This window comes from Pundamilia nyererei, unplaced genomic scaffold (assembly GCF_000239375.1).
Source record: "Pundamilia nyererei isolate P.nyererei 1_Seehausen unplaced genomic scaffold, PunNye1.0 scaffold00066, whole genome shotgun sequence".
NCBI lineage: Eukaryota > Metazoa > Chordata > Actinopteri > Cichliformes > Cichlidae > Pundamilia > Pundamilia nyererei.
The window spans coordinates 2,686,616-2,705,920 of NW_005187467.1; the positions used below are offsets into that span (position 1 = coordinate 2,686,616).

General features: G+C 38.9%; 2 protein-coding genes and 1 long non-coding RNA gene across 7 annotated transcripts in view; 2 read left to right on the top strand and 1 right to left on the bottom strand.

Annotated features, from left to right (window-relative positions):
- Positions 1 to 351: 351 nt before the first annotated feature.
- Positions 352 to 8,235, top strand: spartb (spartin b). Of its 3 annotated transcripts, XM_013911574.1 has the most exons (9): positions 352 to 665; positions 1,144 to 1,969; positions 3,684 to 3,881; positions 4,784 to 4,943; positions 5,083 to 5,277; positions 5,370 to 5,528; positions 6,069 to 6,159; positions 6,346 to 6,392; positions 7,145 to 7,323. In XM_013911574.1, exons 2-9 carry the CDS (start codon positions 1,148 to 1,150, stop codon positions 7,249 to 7,251), a joined length of 1,779 nt encoding a protein of 592 aa, XP_013767028.1. In that variant the 5' UTR covers positions 352 to 665; positions 1,144 to 1,147; the 3' UTR covers positions 7,252 to 7,323. The 3 variants fall into 3 exon arrangements, with proteins under 3 accessions (XP_013767028.1, XP_005736069.1, XP_005736068.1); XM_005736012.2 differs by lacking the exon at positions 6,346 to 6,392 and having other exon boundaries at positions 7,145 to 8,235; XM_005736011.1 differs by lacking the exon at positions 6,346 to 6,392 and having other exon boundaries at positions 352 to 489; positions 7,145 to 8,235.
- Positions 8,236 to 10,489: 2,254 nt separating this feature from the next.
- LOC102205543 (uncharacterized) lies at positions 10,490 to 12,535 on the bottom strand. The gene is made up of 6 exons (XR_311805.2): positions 12,246 to 12,535; positions 11,879 to 11,930; positions 11,707 to 11,785; positions 11,238 to 11,301; positions 11,068 to 11,127; positions 10,490 to 10,977 (listed from the first exon to the last, which is right to left on the bottom strand). It is a non-coding gene; the product is annotated as an uncharacterized LOC102205543 (long non-coding RNA).
- A 140-nt stretch (positions 12,536 to 12,675) lies between these two features.
- Positions 12,676 to 19,305, top strand: part of LOC102205718 (serine/threonine-protein kinase DCLK1-like) — a 19,376-nt gene continuing 12,746 nt past the window's right edge. For 2 of the 3 annotated variants that reach the window (XM_005736014.2, XM_005736015.2), the window contains exons 1-3: positions 12,676 to 13,422; positions 13,790 to 14,170; positions 14,415 to 14,761. In XM_005736014.2, the coding sequence (XP_005736071.1) occupies positions 13,810 to 14,170; positions 14,415 to 14,761 (708 nt within the window). In that variant the 5' untranslated portion in view covers positions 12,676 to 13,422; positions 13,790 to 13,809. The remainder of the gene's footprint in view (positions 13,423 to 13,789; positions 14,171 to 14,414; positions 14,762 to 19,305) is intronic. The other variant, XM_013911573.1, reaches the window with a different exon arrangement.

Sequence of the window (19,305 nt, forward strand, 5' to 3'; positions counted from 1 at the left end):
AACCTTAGCATGGCTTGAGACTGTTGAAAATGCTGCATTGTGAACTTGCTTTTCATCATAAGTTCAGCTAGTTTGCATTATTGATGAGAAGTCCTAAAAGGTGTCTCTTTATTAATATTAAGAAATATATTTACACTGCCACCGCATCATTCAGTCACCGTTTTTGAATCTATATGGAAGTGTGTATAAGTGCATAATTTCTGCTTGATATTAATGGAACTGAAATTTGATTTAATGGAAAAGAAATTGTTGCAGTTGCTCACTATGACCAATAGATGGAAGTGTCCCCTTATTCAAATGGTTCATTTATCAGTAGAAGCTATTTGAATGGGTGCTTAGTGACCTCTTGTGGTTATGCTGATGAACTACAAAAATTGTCAAGTTTAGGTGGCGTTTCACTACTTCCGGTATCTTTTTTTTCATAAAAGGGGGCTGACATGTGATCGTATTGGGCACGTCGGGTCGGTAGTGGAACTTTTGCTTTGAAAGGTCAGTAATGACCTCATGACACCACTAGGCTCTCCTTTACTTTAGGGAGTCGTCCAGCAGCGAAGTCTAGTTTATTTACTCAGGTTGCCGATTGAAGTTATCACTCTTTGCTAGCTAGGAGGAACGTTAGCAGGCCAATTAATAAGCTGTTCTTTGGTGTTTTTCCGCTCTCTAAGGTAAGAGCTAATATCATTCGCTATTAGGTGAGTTGGAGCTAGCTGACAGCTAGTAGTTATCACTAATTACGACTTCACATGTTATATATATATGTTGCTGTCGGTACACTAAAATCGTGGCATAGCTCCTGACTTTGTCCGAACGCAGATGTTAGCTCTTGTTGATCTGTGTTAGCAAGTTTAACACGAGGATTAGTGTGTTTAAAGCCTGTTTTAGTGGATCGTTTTAAACCAGTAACACTGACGTACGTAACGAAAATAAACCAGGTAACATGTGATCTAGAAAGACCAAAAGGGCCATTTGCGCGATGCGTTTCACTTCTAAGTGACTTGTACTTGTGATCAAGTTTGGGGTCGAAGTTAAGTAAGCAGTAAAATATCATTTGAATAACCTTTAGCCCTTTCAAAGTCTAGCCAAGATAATCATTTCCCTGCATGTGCTGTACTTAATAGAAGTTTACCAATTGTCTTGTTTCAGAGCAATGGAGAAAGCTAAACAAGATGCATTTGATAATGCCAGACTTCAAGTGATCAAAGATGGCTATGAAAGGGCCTTCGAGTGCATCAATAAAGGACTCACTGCAGATGAAGCCGGAGACAAGAGTCAGGCCCTGGAGCTCTACAAGAAAGGACGACAGCACCTTCTTAGGGCTATCAGTGTACCTTCGAAGGGGGAAGAGTGTGTTGGCAACTCCTGGGAATCAGCAAGGCAGATGCAGCAGAAGATGCAGGAGACCCTGAACAACATCACCACCCGCATGGCCATACTAGAGACCAGCTCTGACCCTGAATCTGCAGTATCTGCCCCTGATGCAACAAGCATTTCTGCAAAAGGTCTCTACCCAGGACTTCCCACCACAGAGAAGCCAGTACGGCCGCCTCCACCAGACATTCCTTCTGCTAATGGTCAGCCAGCTAGAGCTGTAGGAGCTTTGCCTCCAAGCGGAGGAGTGGGTCTACCCCTCTCACCTACCAGACCCTCTGCGGTTCCTGCCGAACAGCCTCCAGCCTACTCTCCTCAGGCAGCCGATGGTCACATATCAGTCTCATATGGAACAGATTCAGGGGAGATGTCATTGGTCGGGGAAGAGTTCTACAGTCATACATCTAACTCGACACCTTCCCCTCAGAGCATAGGTGAAGATGGAGAGGAGCTGCTGTACATTCCCAACGGTGTGCAGATATTTTTTGTCACACCTGAGGGGCAAGTGAGCGCTCCCTCATACCCCGGCTACCTGCGGCTGGTGAGGTTTACCAGCGATCACTCAGACAGAGTGCCTAATCGACCACCAGCATTTCTGCAGGTGAGAGGGGGAAAATTATGTTATTTATATATATATATATCTCTTTTTACTTTGTTATTTTAAAATTATACATTCATGTGGTGTTAAGCAATCACTCAAAAAATATGTTATCAGTTCTCTTCCTCATTTTCTTTTTTGTGTCCCTTTACCCGATTTCATAAGATGTTTGCTCAATTTCTTAATATCCGCATTACAGTGAGTCATCAACAGAGGGACATAGGCCGGTTAAAGATCAATGTCCCTCCTTCCTAAGGACAGAGTCATGTGAGGGTTGTTTACCTAATGCCCTAGTCCCAGTAGGTAGGTTAATGGCTATGATGTCATCCTCGGGGGAATCCCAGACATGAATCAGATTTGGGGCACAGGTGACAATATTCAGAAAAAGAAATGAAGTTATTTGGAGTGTTCATATGTGTAGGCATGTGCACTATGCCAAGATGATGTGTGAACTTAATTTTCCGTTTTAAAAAGAAAATGACAGTAGCTAGGAGCTAGATGGGCATGCAGCTCCCAAACTGACAGGTGTGTCTAAATGTATTTTAATATAAATGAAAAAGTATAAAGTTTTTTTTAGTAGGAGGTGGGTGTTTTTGTGTGTTTGTTTGTTTTTTTACACATTTAAAACTAAAGCAGTGTTTGAACATTAATATCTCAAAGACCTTTAAAGATGAAAACCTTGACCTTTACCTGTAAATTGAATGAGGATGTGCACTTAAAGCCAAATTAAAAACCAGAATCTTCTAGGAAGCTAGAGTACCCACACAAACACTCGGAGAACATGCAAACTCAACACAGCAAAATGGTGGAGTCGAACTCAGGACCTTTTTGCTGTGAGGCAATAGTGCTAACCACTGCACCACCTGTTTCGTAAAATGTGTAGAATCACATATTAACATGAAATTGTTAGTCACAAAAATAAATAAAACACTGTTATTTGGTAATGGGTTTTTTTTTTGTTGTTTTTTTTTATTGGGGGGGGATTTTTTAACAGATGAGCATGATGTAGTTTGAGATGCTTTCCAGATTTTTCTTTTTCTTTTGACTTGAAATAAGTTGGTTAATAAAAACCAATGATGCAGTGAAATCAAAGGTTGTGAGGTGTTTTGAACTGCCAAGTTGGATTTGTACAGGTCAACACCGCAACCAGTCAATGATAAGATAAGAAAGGGTTTGGAGGTATGTAGACAGCTTAAGCTCTTTATTAAGAGACTAAATCAATAAGACCAAATGTCTCTAACCTATTCAGGATTATTTGTTATGATTACATTTGCCTTTCATGCCACTAGTGTCATGAGACTAAAATTTGCCTATTTAGTGGGGGATTTCCCAGGTGTTATTGAAAGTGTGTGACATCAGTGATTCACATGAGTGCAAGTAATTACGTAAACCCAGCTTACACAGTTATGCTCTGTAATCTTGTTAGACATGCAGCAATCACAGGATGACTGTGTACTCTAGTTTGTCTCACTGTGTTGTGCAGAAGCACCATTTGTAAAACCAGGATTCAATCACGGTTACTTTTGAAAACCTCTAGTAAAACAATATGTCTGCAGACTGCTTTCTCCTGTTAAATGTTACTTTCACCTCAATTCACTTACTATACTATATTACACACATCATTTCATATCATAGTATACCTGTTTTGATTTGTTTTTAATCACATTTTCCATCTGTTGCATTCTTTATTTTCTTCACTTTCTTTTGATCCTGGCAGGTGTGTGACTGGCTGTACCCTCTCATGGCCATGAACTCTCCAGTGTTACTCTGTAACACTGGTGTGTTTATGTTTCCGGACATGATGGCACCAGCTCCAGGGTATTATGTGGGAGTGGTTTTGTCCTCTGAGCTCCCTGCTACAGACAGAGGACTGTTTCAGGACCTGTTGTCCCAGATGACAGATCTGAGGGTTCAGGTCAGTGTGTTTCACTGTGGTTAGATCTGCAACAGCATGAAATATTTGGTATTATCTGGCAAACAATTGCAAACAGAGACCAAGCTGTAAGGCCTGTGTTTCCCAAACAGTAGAGTCTGTGGCTAAATATATCCCCAAACAGAGATCATGCTGTATTTGATTTCTGTGTTTAAAGAAATAACAAGATTTTTTTTTTTTAAACTAGAAAATCTAAACTTTCCCAACTTCAGATTTTTTAAATTCCAGTTTAATTGTTTTGTTGATTCTTACACAAACAACACTTTTGATGCTGCACTCGGCTGTATTGTTGGCTTGCAATGAAACTCTTGCTGCTGCTTATTTCTGATCTAGCAGCCCTCCCCAAATTACCCCTGCCTCAGCATTGTGGGGATTTGACTCAGGCAGGTGAGGAGAATTAATCAGTTATAATGCTCTTATCTGCAGCAGTTAGAACCTCAGAGCTTCAGCTGAAAGACAAGTGCCAGTTTAGCCATGATGGAGGTGTCATTTTGATTGGAGTGACACCAGGCAAGGTCATTTTTAATGAATGCACACAGCCTAATTATCTTGTCAAATGGAGGTGATATCACATCAGAAAGTAAGCAATTTTTTTTTAAATTTCTTTATTATTCAGTCTAATAGGATACCAGAGATTTTTAGCTCAAATCTTTCGTTACAGCAGAGAGACGTTTTTAAAATGGCAGTCTGTTTGAGAGCAAACAAATAGCGCATTGTAATGAGGAGTGCAGAATGAGAGGATGCATTGTGTGCATTGGGGGGTTACTGGGAGACGAACATCTGTAGATGTGTGCAGCTTCCACAAGTTGTCCAAAGTATTTATTTTCATCCCACACTGTCTGTCTTCATTCTGCACTGGCTAACCAATGTGTCTCTATGATCAGGCTCCAGAAGAAGCTGCAGATACCATTAATCTCAGCCAGAAGGTGTCTGTTGATACACCTGAGCAACCAGCAGAGGCTCCTGCAGAGACTCCAGCAGAGACTGAAGAGGAAAAGACTTTACCTGAATGGAGTGAAAAGGTGGCAAGCGGGATCCTGACAGGTAAGCAGTGTCTCTTAAATTTTTAATATCATTGTTTTACAAAGTTAGGAGTTAGTTTGGAATTGGATTGTTTATGAATATAGGTCAGCAGTCCTCACTAATGATCACTAACGCTGTCTGCCCTGTGTGATCCTGTCAGGTGCATCCTGGCTAAGCTGGGGACTGGTCAAAGGAGCTGAGTACACAGGCATAGCCATTCACAAAGGGGCAGCTAAACTCAGAGAACATATCACTCCAGAGGACAAACCCACCCCCGTCAGCCCCACAGTCACAAAAGGCCTCCATGTTGCCAAGCAAGCTACAGGAGGAGCTGTCAAAGTCAGCCAGTTTCTAGGTCATTAAGTCATCTTCAGTCAGCATTTTTTACTGCCCTTGAGTGTTAATTTGGCAGTGAACTTATAATTTACTAATGCTTTCTTACTGCAGTGGATGGCGTGTGTTCTGTTGCTAGCTGCGTGGGTCGAGAGTTGGCTCCACATGTGAAAAAACACGGAGGCAAGCTGATCCCAGAGTCTATGAAGAAGGATAAAGATGGGCGTTCCAACATTGATGGAGCCATGGTGGTGGCTGCAAGTGGTGTGCAAGGTAAAGTTAATTTTCACTTTATATTCTTTAAAACATGTTTTTTGTTGTTTTTTTGGGGGGGGCGGGGTTGTTTGTTTTAATTAAACCATAGTCTTTAATGTTTGTACTTTTATATATACACAGACATTTTTGAAAAGACCTTTTGGTCATTTGTCACATGACCAGAAATTAAAAAAATAAATAAATAAGAGCTTTTCTATGACAAGTGTGTAGAGGATAGTATTCAGCCGTGCAGTGTATTGTCATGCACTGGCAGAGAGCATGGTAAAAAAGCATTTTTTTGTTTTGCTTTTCCTGCATTGACCACCACATCCTTTTCACCAGGTTTGGCACCCTCTGACTTTGCCCTCTTTCCCAAAATTCAGCTTGAATGTCTGCTGTGTAAAATAGCAGCTATTCTGGAAATGTTACAGTAAAAAACACACTTCTTGGGAATTTTGTCCAGTCTGAATCTGATGTATTTCATTATTACGCCCTTTGCATAAATGTATCTACCCTTACAAACAAACACATACAAATAATACTCTTGTGTTTTCCCAGGATTTGCAACCATGTGGACAGGTTTGGAAGTAGCAGCAAAGGACATAGCTACAAGTGTAGCTTCAGAAACAGTGACCACCGTAAAACACAAGTAAGAAATTAAATAAATATAGTTTAATTACTTCTGACTACTGTCACTGCTTGAATGTGCACATATGCAATTTTTTGATCAGCACTGCTCGGGAGACGGGTTTTTGATGTGTATGTTGTAAATGACTGCATACATTGTGTAAGCAAAAACCAAAAGTGCACTCACTCTCTTCAATTTGCTTTGCAGATTTAGGGGTCTACAAAACAACTCTGACACTCCTAATGAGACAAAGTGTAATTTTTCCTGATTCTCCACAACTGTTTAATGCTTTTCACTTCTAATTGTGCACATAACACAAGCTTCTGGGTTTTTTTTGTTCTCTTTAACAAAGCACTCTTCAGCCCTATGCCGTACCAGTTCACTCCCTTTTCTTGTGTGCCAATTTGGATTACGGGGCCTCTTTAAGTGATTCCATTGATTTCTAACAGTGTTTCTGAAGGAAATGTTATAATTGACAGTATTTTCATCCTGCCTGCTTCAGTGGGTTCTCGTGTTCTAAGAAATTCTGCAAAATGGTTATCAGATATCTTCACATCAGAGTTAAAAACTGGTTTCAGGAGGGAAATTCTTAAAATGTTCTTATAATGATGAAAATCTGCCGTACTGTTTCTTTCTTTGAATACGTTTTGGCTTCGTTAGGCATTCCTGGGAAATCACTAAGCTGGACTCTACAGTATTACATTTGCTTTGTTTTTGCATGCATGTGTCAATACAAGTTGATTTGGTTAGAATTTGTAAATGAAATTGGCCAAAAAAGATCTTCCCATCTGCTTCCAATTGGGTAAAATTGCCAATATTCTGGCAAACAAATGTATTTATTCCAGATTGCACACTTGCATGCACTTGCAACCCTCACTCCCTCACAGAAATTCACTCGACGCATGATGGTATCTTTACAGTCTTTGCACTACATATTAATTAATTCTTCCCATACCCTCTCCTCCCCGCCTCTCGCTCTGACCTCTCACTCAATCTGACTCTGAAGGTACGGAGCAGCGGCAGGACAAGCCACAGACCACGCTGTCAATTCTGCCATTAATGTCGGTATCACTGCCTTCAATGTTGACAACCTGGGGATCAAAGCTGTGGTGAAAAGGACTGGCAGGCACACAGCGCAAGCACTTTTGGAAGACTACAAGATTCAGAAAAAACCTGAAAATGGGACTCAAGTGGAGAAGTTGGAGAAATAGCTGGTAGTGTCTTGCCTCATTCCCACAGCAATGCCTTAAAACAAAATTTGTAATTTCTATTAAATCATTCTATATTTAATATTCTTTATTTATAAAACTGGTTCTAGATTTACAAGGTAACTACTGATTATATTCATATCCTATAGTTTGATACTGCTTGGAACTTGCACTTTAATATTTATGTAATACAGGAAGATTGGACCTAAATGTGAAGGACCTGAAAATTATATAATACACACCAAAAGATTAATTATAAATGATACAATATCCTACATAACATTTAATTCATTTTGAACTGTTTAACACTGCTGTTTGTATGAAGAAAGCTTTGTTCTTGAATAGAGACCTAATTATTTAATATGCATTTGTGTGTTTCCCATAATAGCAAATGTGTTTTAAACAAAAGATGATGAAATATGTGTGCATATTTACTTTCACATATATTTAAGACCAAAGTAATACCAGCTGTACTGTTTCACTATGGTGTTGAAAATGTCAAGTTATCTCTGCTTCTAACTGTGCCTTCAAATATCAAATGATAACGTTAAAAATATTTCAAGCTCCAAAATTTGACTAAAACGCAACAGATTCTGGACAAGTATGTAGTCTCTCTATACTCAATCAGTAACCAGTAAGATGTAAATGCATCTCAGGAGTCTAAAAGATGTTGTGCTCCAGTCTGCAGGGCTTGCTTCTGTATTTTCGACTTAGTTGTAGCCATGTTATTTTTAAATGTGGCTTATTGTATTTCATAAAAAATTCACTGTAATATGTAAACAAATATATCCCGAAGAGTATTTGTAATGTTTAAATGGCCTCTAGTTGCACATTGAGATTTTGTTCCCAGCTGAATTACTCAATAAAGATGAAGACTAAATGAAGCATCCTTAGGAGTCTAAAGTAAATATTTTGTGCCAGCAGAAGTGCATATTTGCGAGTGCAGTCAATTACTTTTAATTCCTCAGGAGTTAGGGTAGTTAAGTGTGAACCATGAGCCTAGTACCTCCACCTAGTGGCGACCATTCGATCAAGCTTAATTTAACCATGTACATTCATGTCTCCTGAATGGGTGATCCAGATTAGTTTTCTTCTTTAATACCAGCTAAACACGAGGTAAAATTAAGTGCAGGTACAAAGAGATTTGTGAAAAAGCCTTGAGCCAGCCCCTTAGTTACTTTTGCTTGCAAGGAGCCAGATGTTGTCATTTTTATTTAGTTATTAAAGTGGTCTTGACCAGTAGTTCTCCAGGCTTCCTGGAAATATTCCAAACCTTTTTCAGATATTGGCTGCTTTTCAACCATTTTCAGTCCAGTTCTTGTACCTGACAATTTTTAGAGGAATGTTTTAGAGGAAGCTACTTAACACAAAATTTAAGTACAAAAGAAATAAATGTTTTGATAAGCAACATTCATGCAATAAAAAGGCTTCCAACTCGAGGGATGAACCAATGTTGTCTCTACAGGCAAAAGAACCAGTTTTAAACTTTATCTTTAGGCACTTTGATACCTCTAGCCTGTCACAAAACAATTTCTTCAGCCTTAGTTTGCAGAATTCTCATCAGAAATTGTCTCAGTGAAAGGGTGGCTGACAAGAAGCCATTCTCAAGGAAGGGAAACTGGGGGGGAAAGGCTGAGGTGTGCTAAATTATACAAGAACTGGACTGCAAATTGGATCTTATGGCGTGAGTAATCCATATTTGAAAATTTTGGTTCAAATCGGATGTACAGAGGTCAGCTGGAAAAGGGTACTGCAGGGAGTGTTTATAGCCACCTGTAAAACACGATGGAGGGTCAGTCATGGTTTGGTGCTCCTTTTTTTTTCTTTTTTTTTTTATGAACAAGGTTTTGGTCCACCATGCAACACAGTTTATAAAAGAGGGTAATTTTCCAGCATGATAATACAGTAAAAACACACATACACAATGGAATACTATCAGTCATACACTATCCTCCCCAGAGCCCATACGTCAGCACGACTGAAGGAGTACGGGATCATCTTAACTGAAAGGAACAAAAGCAGCCAACATCCAAAGGAAAGATTTGAATGTCCTTCGAGAAGCCTGGAGAATTATTCCTGATGACTACTTCATAAAGTTGCAAGAAAGCTTGCCTGAGAGTGTTCAGGCTGTGAAGAAGAAAAAAGACGTTCATAAGGACTGAGGTTCAAGCTTGTCAGAATTTAACAAATTAAAATATACTTCATTTCCATTAATGTTTGTACATTTCACTGATTACTGTATCATTTGTCATTTTGCCAAAAAAAAAAAAAATTTAGGGGGCTTAAGACTTACACATATTGAATATTTACATTCAGTACATAAATTATTCCATTTATTTCAGCAGCTTATAAAGATTTTTCAACTGATAAGATGCCATATCTTTACTCAAACTTCACATAGGTATCCAGTCCAGTTGTTTGTTTAGCATCTCATTTTTAATGTACTCGCTGGAGAGGGAAAAGCAAATTGTAATAATTGCAAATGCAGCATTTTGCCCGTGTTCGTCGGTTTTATATTTCAAGATTAAATGCTTTGAGGTTTCTAGTGGAAATTATGACTCATCTTTACTATAATTCCTACAATGATGCACTGAAAAATTAAAGATGTTACTCAATATGAAAAGAAATGTCATCTGCATCAGTCTGACAATGCAGGGGGAAAAAAATGCAAACATTTTTATCAAATATTGGCAAAACACGTTCAATGAAGTCTGCAGACCGAACTGCATAAATACCTCATGGTGTTGCTATAAGCTAATCATTTCGAAACTTTCTGTATATGCGGTCTAAACATCTTTTATACACAAATTAAAATAAAAAGGAAAGAAAAAAAAATACAGCCGTCTCTCTACTAGCTGCTCATTTCAAACTGCAAAGTTGCAGTAACTTTGTACTTAATCAGGACCCGTTTCGGGGGAAAGGACAAAATCTACAAGATTAGGATCAGGGAAGCACAAGTTACAACTGCTATCCAAAAGCAAATCGAGCCAAAATGGACTAAACACATCACACTGACTGTCTGTTAAAAGGCAGTTGGCACTGTCTGGGAAAAGTCTTGAATCGCACAAAGCTTCTGAAACTGCAAGAGTGACGTCATCAGAGCTTGAAGGTTCCCTTTGAAGTTTACATGGTGGGATAACTAGTTGGCTTGTAAAATCTATTGATACAATGTCAGGTTGGCTAACCTGAGGTAAGTCAGTGTAACACACTTCAGTTTTTTCAGGTGGGGTATAGGCTTGGCCACAATGACCTGATAGGAAAGTAACAGGATCCACCTGGTGAGAAGCAGCATCCCATAACATATGGCTTGAAGATGAGCTGGGTAAAAAAGTGTGGCTGATATCTGCTGATGTGAAAGCACATGAAGTTGCATTCATAAATGCGGTGGCTGAATTTATCCAGTTATTTTCCACAAATTGAAATGAGGCAGAGAGAAATTGATCCTGGCACACTGGCAGCATTTGTCCTCGGGGAACAGTCGATTTATCCAACAATATTGGCGGGGCATGTGCTGTGGTCAGGCTGCGCGCTCGAGGAAGTGTTTCATCCATCGTCAGAGGACTATTTGTTGTGATAGATGGCTGATTTACTTCTTTACAGAGGTCTTTCTGAGGGCATCTTGAGACATGATCTGAAATTTAGCAGTATGTTAACAAATACAACAATGTACCAAAGAAAGATTTTTTTTTTTATTTATTTTAAATTAAAAACAATTCCTCACTTGACTTTTTAACAGCCGGCTTTGTCCTTTGAAGCATTCTTTTTAAGCCTGATCGTTTTTCTGTTAGAAAAAAAAAAACCAAAAACCAGACAGTCAGCTTGGTATTCTTACCATTTAGCGAGTTAAAATAAATCATCTGAGTGTTCAAAACTCTTATTTGGATCGTGTACCTTTTCTTTTGTGATCTCTGTATGCTTTTTCAGAAAATGCTGAAATTCATCTCAACCACTCAACCTGGGAAAGGAAAAAAAAAAAGAACATTAAAATGATCATAACATTTACTTATAATATTGATATCAGGATGCATTAGACCTACTTTAGACAGAATACCTAAAGGAAGAGTCTCTTTCAAATAGCTTTTATAATTCGCGGTGAGCTCTAGTGTGTCTGCTATGTCTAACTGACCGTTGACAAAGGGCAGAAGATCACACAAGTGTTGACAAGATGTTCTGATTTGAAGCCTGGGAACATGTCAATATGTGCAGTAAAGAAGTTACAGTTACGGTGGTGATGTGAAACCATACAAGAAATGGCCAAGGAAGAGTTTTTGGTTGCTTTGATAGCACACCCTGGAATTGTGAAAGTCTAACCTCCGCCTCTGTTCTTTGCAGCAATGACTGATTGAAGTCTGGAACTCACTTTTCTGTGAAGAAGAAGGATAACACTTCTCCATGGTAGGTTCATTTTTTTATTTATTTTTTTTATCTCATCCTCAAGCCTGAGGAGAAAAAATATCTCTGAATGTCATAACACACAATGACAATGTATTCAGAAACTTTTAAGAAAACATCAAAATGACTTTTTCCCTTACTGCTCAGGTGCTGAAGATTTATATGACTGCAGTTTTTGGCTCCTGAGTTTGTCTGAAAGAAGTGCAACCAAAGGTTAATGTACTGTTAGCATACACTGTCAAGGTGCTGTTCTAAAGGCTGGAGTTACTTCCTTATTTTAAATAGAAACCTTTGTAAGGAGCATTAGAAAGTTAAGCTTTGTATAGACTTTGTAACCACAGCACCATACATACATTTAATGCATGAATAAAACATTTTAAATCACGGAGTAAAACTGGACTAAAGAACAAGAAAGTAGCGTGCTACTTAAAGCCTGGACAAAACTCTTAGGCAAGAAAAGTTAGTAAATTTTGTAGCAAGTCACAAGTTGTTAATTATATTTAGAACCTTTTAGTTGTATAACCTGATGAGCGCACTTTTGTTTGCCAATAATCTTCCAAAGTTAGAGAATAACAAAGTTATGTTTTCAGCTCTTGGACAAAAGCCACACAGTAATGTGATTCTTGGCATCAGGTTTAAATTGAGAAAAAAAAATGCTGACAAATATAAATCCAAGATGTTCAAAAATGTATTATTAACACAAGCTGTCAGCCTATAAATATATACTAATGATTTTTTATTTTTTATTTTATTTTTTTTTAAAAACCAAATTACTCGTTAGTTGGTCGTTTTTCTCATTCTTAAGTTGTGCTTTTAGTTTCCCTGTTAAAGGCGACATTAATCAGCCCCTCAGGCGCATTTCAGGAGCAGGTCCAAATGAACTTGTTAATTTCTCACATTACCAACACCTGTGTAAGCTTCTCCCGTTACACACAACTGCAGTGCATTATTACCGCCATACCTGCTGTCTACGTTGTTAGCGCATGCGTGAATTTTATTACTCATCTTCAACGATAATAACCGTTTAAACGAGCTAAAACACGTGCTAGAATCTAAACTTACGGTTTGATTCGAGTTTTCTTTTTTAATTCAGTGCAAATGGTTGGTTAATTACTTAAAGAAACACTAATAGTAAGTTATTTCTTTTGCCGTTTTGTTTAAAAATGTCTGTAAGATATACCATAAGGTAGCTTAAATTGGGAAAGTCACCATTTTATTGTTACTTTAGTGAAATAAACCTGCAGGCCAACTACACCTGGAAGTTAAAATAAAACTTAAGGGTTTTTTTTTATTGCGAACTAACGGGTAAAACTTAACGAGGATTAGTAGTTTTGATTCTAATCATCCCTAATAGTGCTACTAAAGCAGGTCAACACGAACGCGCATTTTATTAATACGTGCGAGAACGCGCCCCGGCAGCAGCGTGCACGAGGAAGGCTGACAGCAGAGCGGTCCGGTAAATCACTGCAATGGAAGAGGAGTAAGGGAGGGTGGAGGACACCGGCTACAGCCCTGCCTCCAATCTGCATGTGAGTACACAGCAGAGTAGACACACGGCAGGGAAGCAGAGCACCATCACAGGGCAACAAAGGGACGCATGGTTCATACAAGGTATCCAATAAATAAAAGATCTGAGACACGTTTCGCCTGGAAGCGTTTGATTACATCCGTCTTCACCTCAGAGGTAAGATTGCACAGAAACTAGAAGATCCTGCTGATTACCGTTTCCTTCCTTTTGTATTTTTAAGGTTTACCTTTCAATAAGCTTTTAGCCAGAATCCCACAAGAGACTGTTACTGTCCATATATTATCCACAGTAAATGCATGTGAATTTTATATATTTAAATTGAGACACTCCAGAGAACATGAAATGGGTGTGACATGCTACTTCATAATGTGTGTATGAGCAGCAGTTGCAGCATCAAGGCTTGTGCCAGTGCTGAAGCAGGATGTATAAGCCACTAGACTTAAAGGGAACGTAATTGGTGTAATATGTTATAAGTTAAAATGGTATTCAGATTGCAAGCATGTTCTTTTCTCATATTATTCAGTATAATAGCACAGCACAGACATGGAGCTGGAACACTTTGATGAGCGGGACAAGGCTCAAAGATACACCCGAAGGGGCTCGAGAGGGAATGGGCTCCCCAGTCCCACTCACAGCGCTCACTGCAGCCTGTACAGAACCAGGACACTGCAAGCACTAAGCTCAGAAAAGAAGGCCAAGAAGATCCGTTTCTACCGCAATGGAGACCGATACTTCAAGGGGATTGTGTATGCCATTTCTCAGGACCGATTTAGGTCTCTTGAGGCACTCTTGGCTGACCTTACAAGATGTCTGTCAGATAATGTCAACTTACCCCAGGGAGTACGGACCATATACACGATTGATGGGTCAATAAGGATCACCAGCATGGACCAGCTGGTGGAAGGTGAGCATTGTTTCTAAACAGTTTTAAGCCTGCCTTAGATTTGGCTTCTATTAAGTAAAATAGTTATCTAGTAAAATAAAATATGATGGAAATGACACTAAAATAGGAGATAAAAACAAAAACCCTTAAATTCTTCTGCTCTGACACAACCTATACTTTTTTTTTTTTTTATATGCCATGTTTGTGTTAGCATTGCTAATGGGCTGAGAAAATCTGTTGTCTTGTTGTTGTTGTTTTCCTCCAGGAGAGAGCTATGTTTGTGCGTCTATAGAGCCATACAAGAAGGTGGACTACACAAAGAATGTAAATCCCAACTGGTCAGTTGGTCCTAAGACTGCTGTGTCTGTCCGTGACCCTTCTTCCCTTGGTAGTGGCAAGGCTGGATCTCCAGAAACCAGGGAGACCAAGGACTTCATCAAGCCCAAACTGGTGACGATTGTCCGCAGTGGAGTAAAACCTCGCAAGGCTGTACGGATCTTGCTCAACAAGAAGACTGCACACTCCTTTGAGCAAGTCATGACCGACATCACAGATGCCATCAAGTTAGACTCTGGAATCGTCAAAAGGCTTTATACCGTTGATGGGAAGGCGGTAGGTGTTAAATTGTTGTTTCTGCAGAGTTATCGGTTTGTTCATTTCAAAGACTTCTAGTACCAGCAACAACATATTTCCAAGTGCGGTTCAAATAGGAAAGCATTCGCATTAGGTAGTGACTTTGGGAATCTCAGGCATCACCAAAAAGTTGCAAATATAATGGGATTTTATTTTCCCACAGTAAGCACGTTTGTCACTACAGCTAAAGGTGTTTAAAGTATGAAGTGACTTTCAGTGCTGTCCTTACTCAGAGGAAGCATTAAGTATACGTCTCACAACTGTGCCATTCAGGACAAGTTACATAAGTGCCTGATGATCTTCTGTTTGTATTTACACAAGTGTGTTTGTGCTTGCCATTAGTGAAGCTATGTGCACATTCATGTAACAAGCAGCGCTTTTGATACAATAAATTTGAAAAGTTTAAAAGAAGAGATGTTATTTACCTTCACATTTCCCTATTTCAAACTAAAGCTCTTAACACCAAATGTTTTTATTTGAAAATCATGGACAAAGGCAAAGCAGGAAGAACAACCATACAGTAAGAGCCCGGTACCTACAAGAGTGCAATTGCTTTATCTTAAGCTTCTCCACCACTTAAACATATAATTGGTCACAAGTGGGAAGGGTTGAAGGATGCTTCTGTAGAAAAGAAGTCAAAGTAAAATGGGATCATGCCTCCTCAGCCCTTGTAAGTGGTTTTGGAGACAGGTATCCTGGTGTTGCCATGCTGAATTCCCATTTGTGGTGCTGTGTTACATCTTAAGTTTGATTTTAGAACATTGCAATGAACCGCACTTGGTAGATATTTGCAGGAGGCTTAAAAGATTTGGAGTTATGCATCTGACATCAGAGGCTGTGTGGTCTGTTCTTCAGTCTTGTCCCTGAGAATTGCTTCCTTACCCAACAAGAGAGCCCAGCAGGTTCAGAGTCATCTGGGAATATGTGTAAAATGTATTATGAGAAATAGGTTTCTAGGACTCCATCTCATATTCCTACTAACAGTAACACACTATTAAGTGTAAGTGAGTTTGTACAAAACATGCAATCTGATCAGCGACTTGAGACTTAATTATAAAGCTTCTTATATTCTTGCTTCGACTATATGCTCTAAATACTCTGGACTGTTATTATTTATACATTGATAACTACACTGTATATGTAGACTAATTATATTAACCTTTGCTTGGAAATTATGGGAGTCATAAGTGACTATCAGTTTTATATGTAGGGCTGACATGGCTGGACAGCATGCAAGTACCACCTACACTACGAACTGTCTAAACATTTCACAGAAATAGTTAGGGCACTCTGTATTAGTATCCCTCTGACTTTTTTTTATCCCCCCGCTGTGATGGTCTCTATGGTAAAATGGTTTCCTGAGCTGGTTGCTAAGGAACAGCCTCTGCGGCAGAGCGGTGCAGTACTGATGTCAGGACTGTAGGTGTATTGTGAAAAGGCTCACAGATGCAGTGCTCAGTCTGTCAGCCTTATTATTACACACGGCGGCAAGATGGAGCACATGGCTAAGGTGTAATCCCAGGAAAGCATCCTTTGTGTAATGGTATGTAGAAGGAACAGTTGGAGTTTTTCACACTAACAAACAAATCTGCCTTCGGAATATCCTCTGTTGTTTTAGGAATAGAGATTTGTTTAGCAAAAAGCACAATGATACTGCAATTAATTAAAAGTAGAGTCCCACTCTATGGAAAAAGTAGGAAATTCAGATTTATTTTTTTATGGTCCTCTCACCGTCTCTAACTGCCTTTTGTATCTGCTTCTGGATTTTGTTAACTGTATCCCCAATAATAAGCTGCTTGTGTGCTTGGTAGTGCCTTCATTTCTCTGGTTTTGTGACTTTTTGCCCTGTTGTGCCACCAGATGGCCAAATAAACACCCATTGGCATTAAGAGACCTGTTTTCACGGGTATTTAACCTTTTGGTAAATGACCTGCTTTCTGGGGTTCTTAGACATTTTTAAAAGAAAAAAGAAAAATGTGACAGTTTATTTTTAAATACATTGTTTTCCAGTAAGAATTAAGTACAGATTAAATTTAAACAGCTGTAATTGATTGTTATGCATTTCTTTTTTGAGTCTGCTGGTAAATTAGCAGTGGCATTCCTGTGATTTGTTGTTTTATCCTTAGTTGTCTTTGACTCATGATTCATGGTTCTATTTGTGGATCAGCTTGGCGGGTGGCTGTGCTTGACGCCGGTGATCCTACATACTGCTGAGTCACTCTGTAATGGTGCACTGCCATGCAATGTGTGTCTAAATACATAGAGAAAATAAAATCAGTAAGGACTTAGCCACAATAAAGGCACTCCAAGACACTGTAATGCACAGAGAAAAGTGATGGAGAGATGCATGCTCCACAGATAAGACCAACACAGTGGGACTTATCTATAGGGACATGGCCTGTTATGACCCCTGATATTATTCGTCAGATGGAGCAAAGAGTATTTCTAAGACTGAGTAGGTCTGAGGGGACTCGATCATGATGTTCCCATCCCTGCTCAAATGGATGTGGCTCCGCACTATAACTGTATTATGCACAGTGCTAAGTTCTCTTCATGCTAAAGTCAACACTTCTTGTTCAAATAGATGTCAACAGCCACCCGAGGATAGTCTAGCTTCACATCAGTGCATGAAAGCAGAGGCTTACGCCTCCTTTCTAAAGTTATGTATGAGAGGATGTGATTAAATGGTCCATTCATGCTTTGCCAATCAGATACACAGTGGATGTGGTTGGAATTTAAGGTGCTCTGTGTACAAGAGAGCTGAAGCTAACATAATGTTTTTCTAATTCATTCCTTTAAGTTGACTTTGACTCTGCCGTTTTCTGGTCTGGATTTACCCACAATTAATCTCTTTGGTTTCTACTCATACCACAAATGTCACGTCTGCTCTATGGATCCTGGCTGTAACTCTCATCTCACTGTCTTAGGAAAATCTCACTTTGTTTATTGATTCAATAAATAAAATGACTAAATGGTTTTAGTTGCTCTGCAGCCTTCTCAAATTCGATGTGCAAAAAGATGAACAAAATGGAAGAGTGCCTCACTTTCCTCCCACTTTCTGTAGTCTGGCTGTACAAAGAAGTGCCTTCATGTGCCACTTCATTTGGTAGATATGATTTTTAGCTCATCCAGCCAAAGGACTGATGACCTCATGCCATAGCGAGGCAGCTGTCCAGCCACAGTTAAAACTCGCTATTCCTCCTCAAGTATTGGTCAGATTTTAGTGAAACCTGCACACAGTGATCACCTAATGGATCTTCATACAAACTGTGCTCAATTGTGATGGATTACATGCTGGATGAGCTTCGTCATTGCATTATCCCTTCAACCTACCCGTTGCACTCGGTGGAATTTTCTGTTTGTGGAATTCAAAAGAAGCTTTACAGCATGTGAACATCCTGAGCTGTGTAAAGAAAATCTTTACAGTAACTTGTGTGTGATGTTGCAGTGAAACTAATCTTGAATATTTTAAAAGTTTAGGTGATAATATTGATCATCTGTCCGTTATTATATCGACTTTTTTGCATGCTCTCATTATACCAAAAATATTTGCAGGGCGTGGTTATTATCTTGGCTGGTTATTATAAATGTTTTTGGGGGTGTTTTTTGGTTTTGAAACACTTCTAAGAGCTAAGTGTAGAAACTTAGTTTCCTTCAATGTTTTTGGAGCAGCCCCTGTTAAGTCGCTGCTGTTTCTGCAGCAGAACTGATTTGGGCATTTGTACAACAGACTGCATATAAAGGAAGCTCATGCAAAATAGAACAAGAACCATTTGCCAAGTGGAGGTAAAGATGAGTCATGTTTCTTTCTGGCATGCTAGATGACTGGCTCCTGCTTTCACTCTCACACTTCAGAAGAAGCTTTAGTGTCCTGGAAGCTCCACCTGTGCATGCTTTGTGTTACACAATTGTGTTCCTTTATGTGGTCTTTCCTATGGCTTAAATCAATAGGCTTCTATAGCATGCATATATCCATTGTTATTTATTTCTGGAATGGATGTCAGGTGCAGCACTTGCGGAAATCATAGATAAAACCCTGGAAATCAATACTTCCCTAGGATGCTCCTGAATTGTGAAAAGTATGCGTGCGCTTTCTATGCGAATGGTAGGTTTAATGGAGTTGCTGTGTCACAGAGCCTGAAGGCAAAAATAATCAATATGAAGCATCACATTCACAGTTGCCTCTGTTATTTGGCTTCATCACAAGCTTGAGAATTCTAAATTCAAAGTACTTTGGTGGAACTACAGAACTCTGAAATAAGAGGTAACTTTTAGGTGTATTATAAGAAATCATTGATCAACATTTTTTTTCATGTTCTTTCATAACGTTATAAATCTTTTGTATATTTAAGGTGAACACTGCTGTTATTATTGAGAGTGCATATATCATTAATTGGATCTGTAAAAGGTTTTTAGCCCTTGGTAGGTATCATATTTTTAAACATTCAGACTCCACTATCTCATCATAATAATAATAATAATAATAATAATAATAATAATAATAATAATAATAATAATAATAA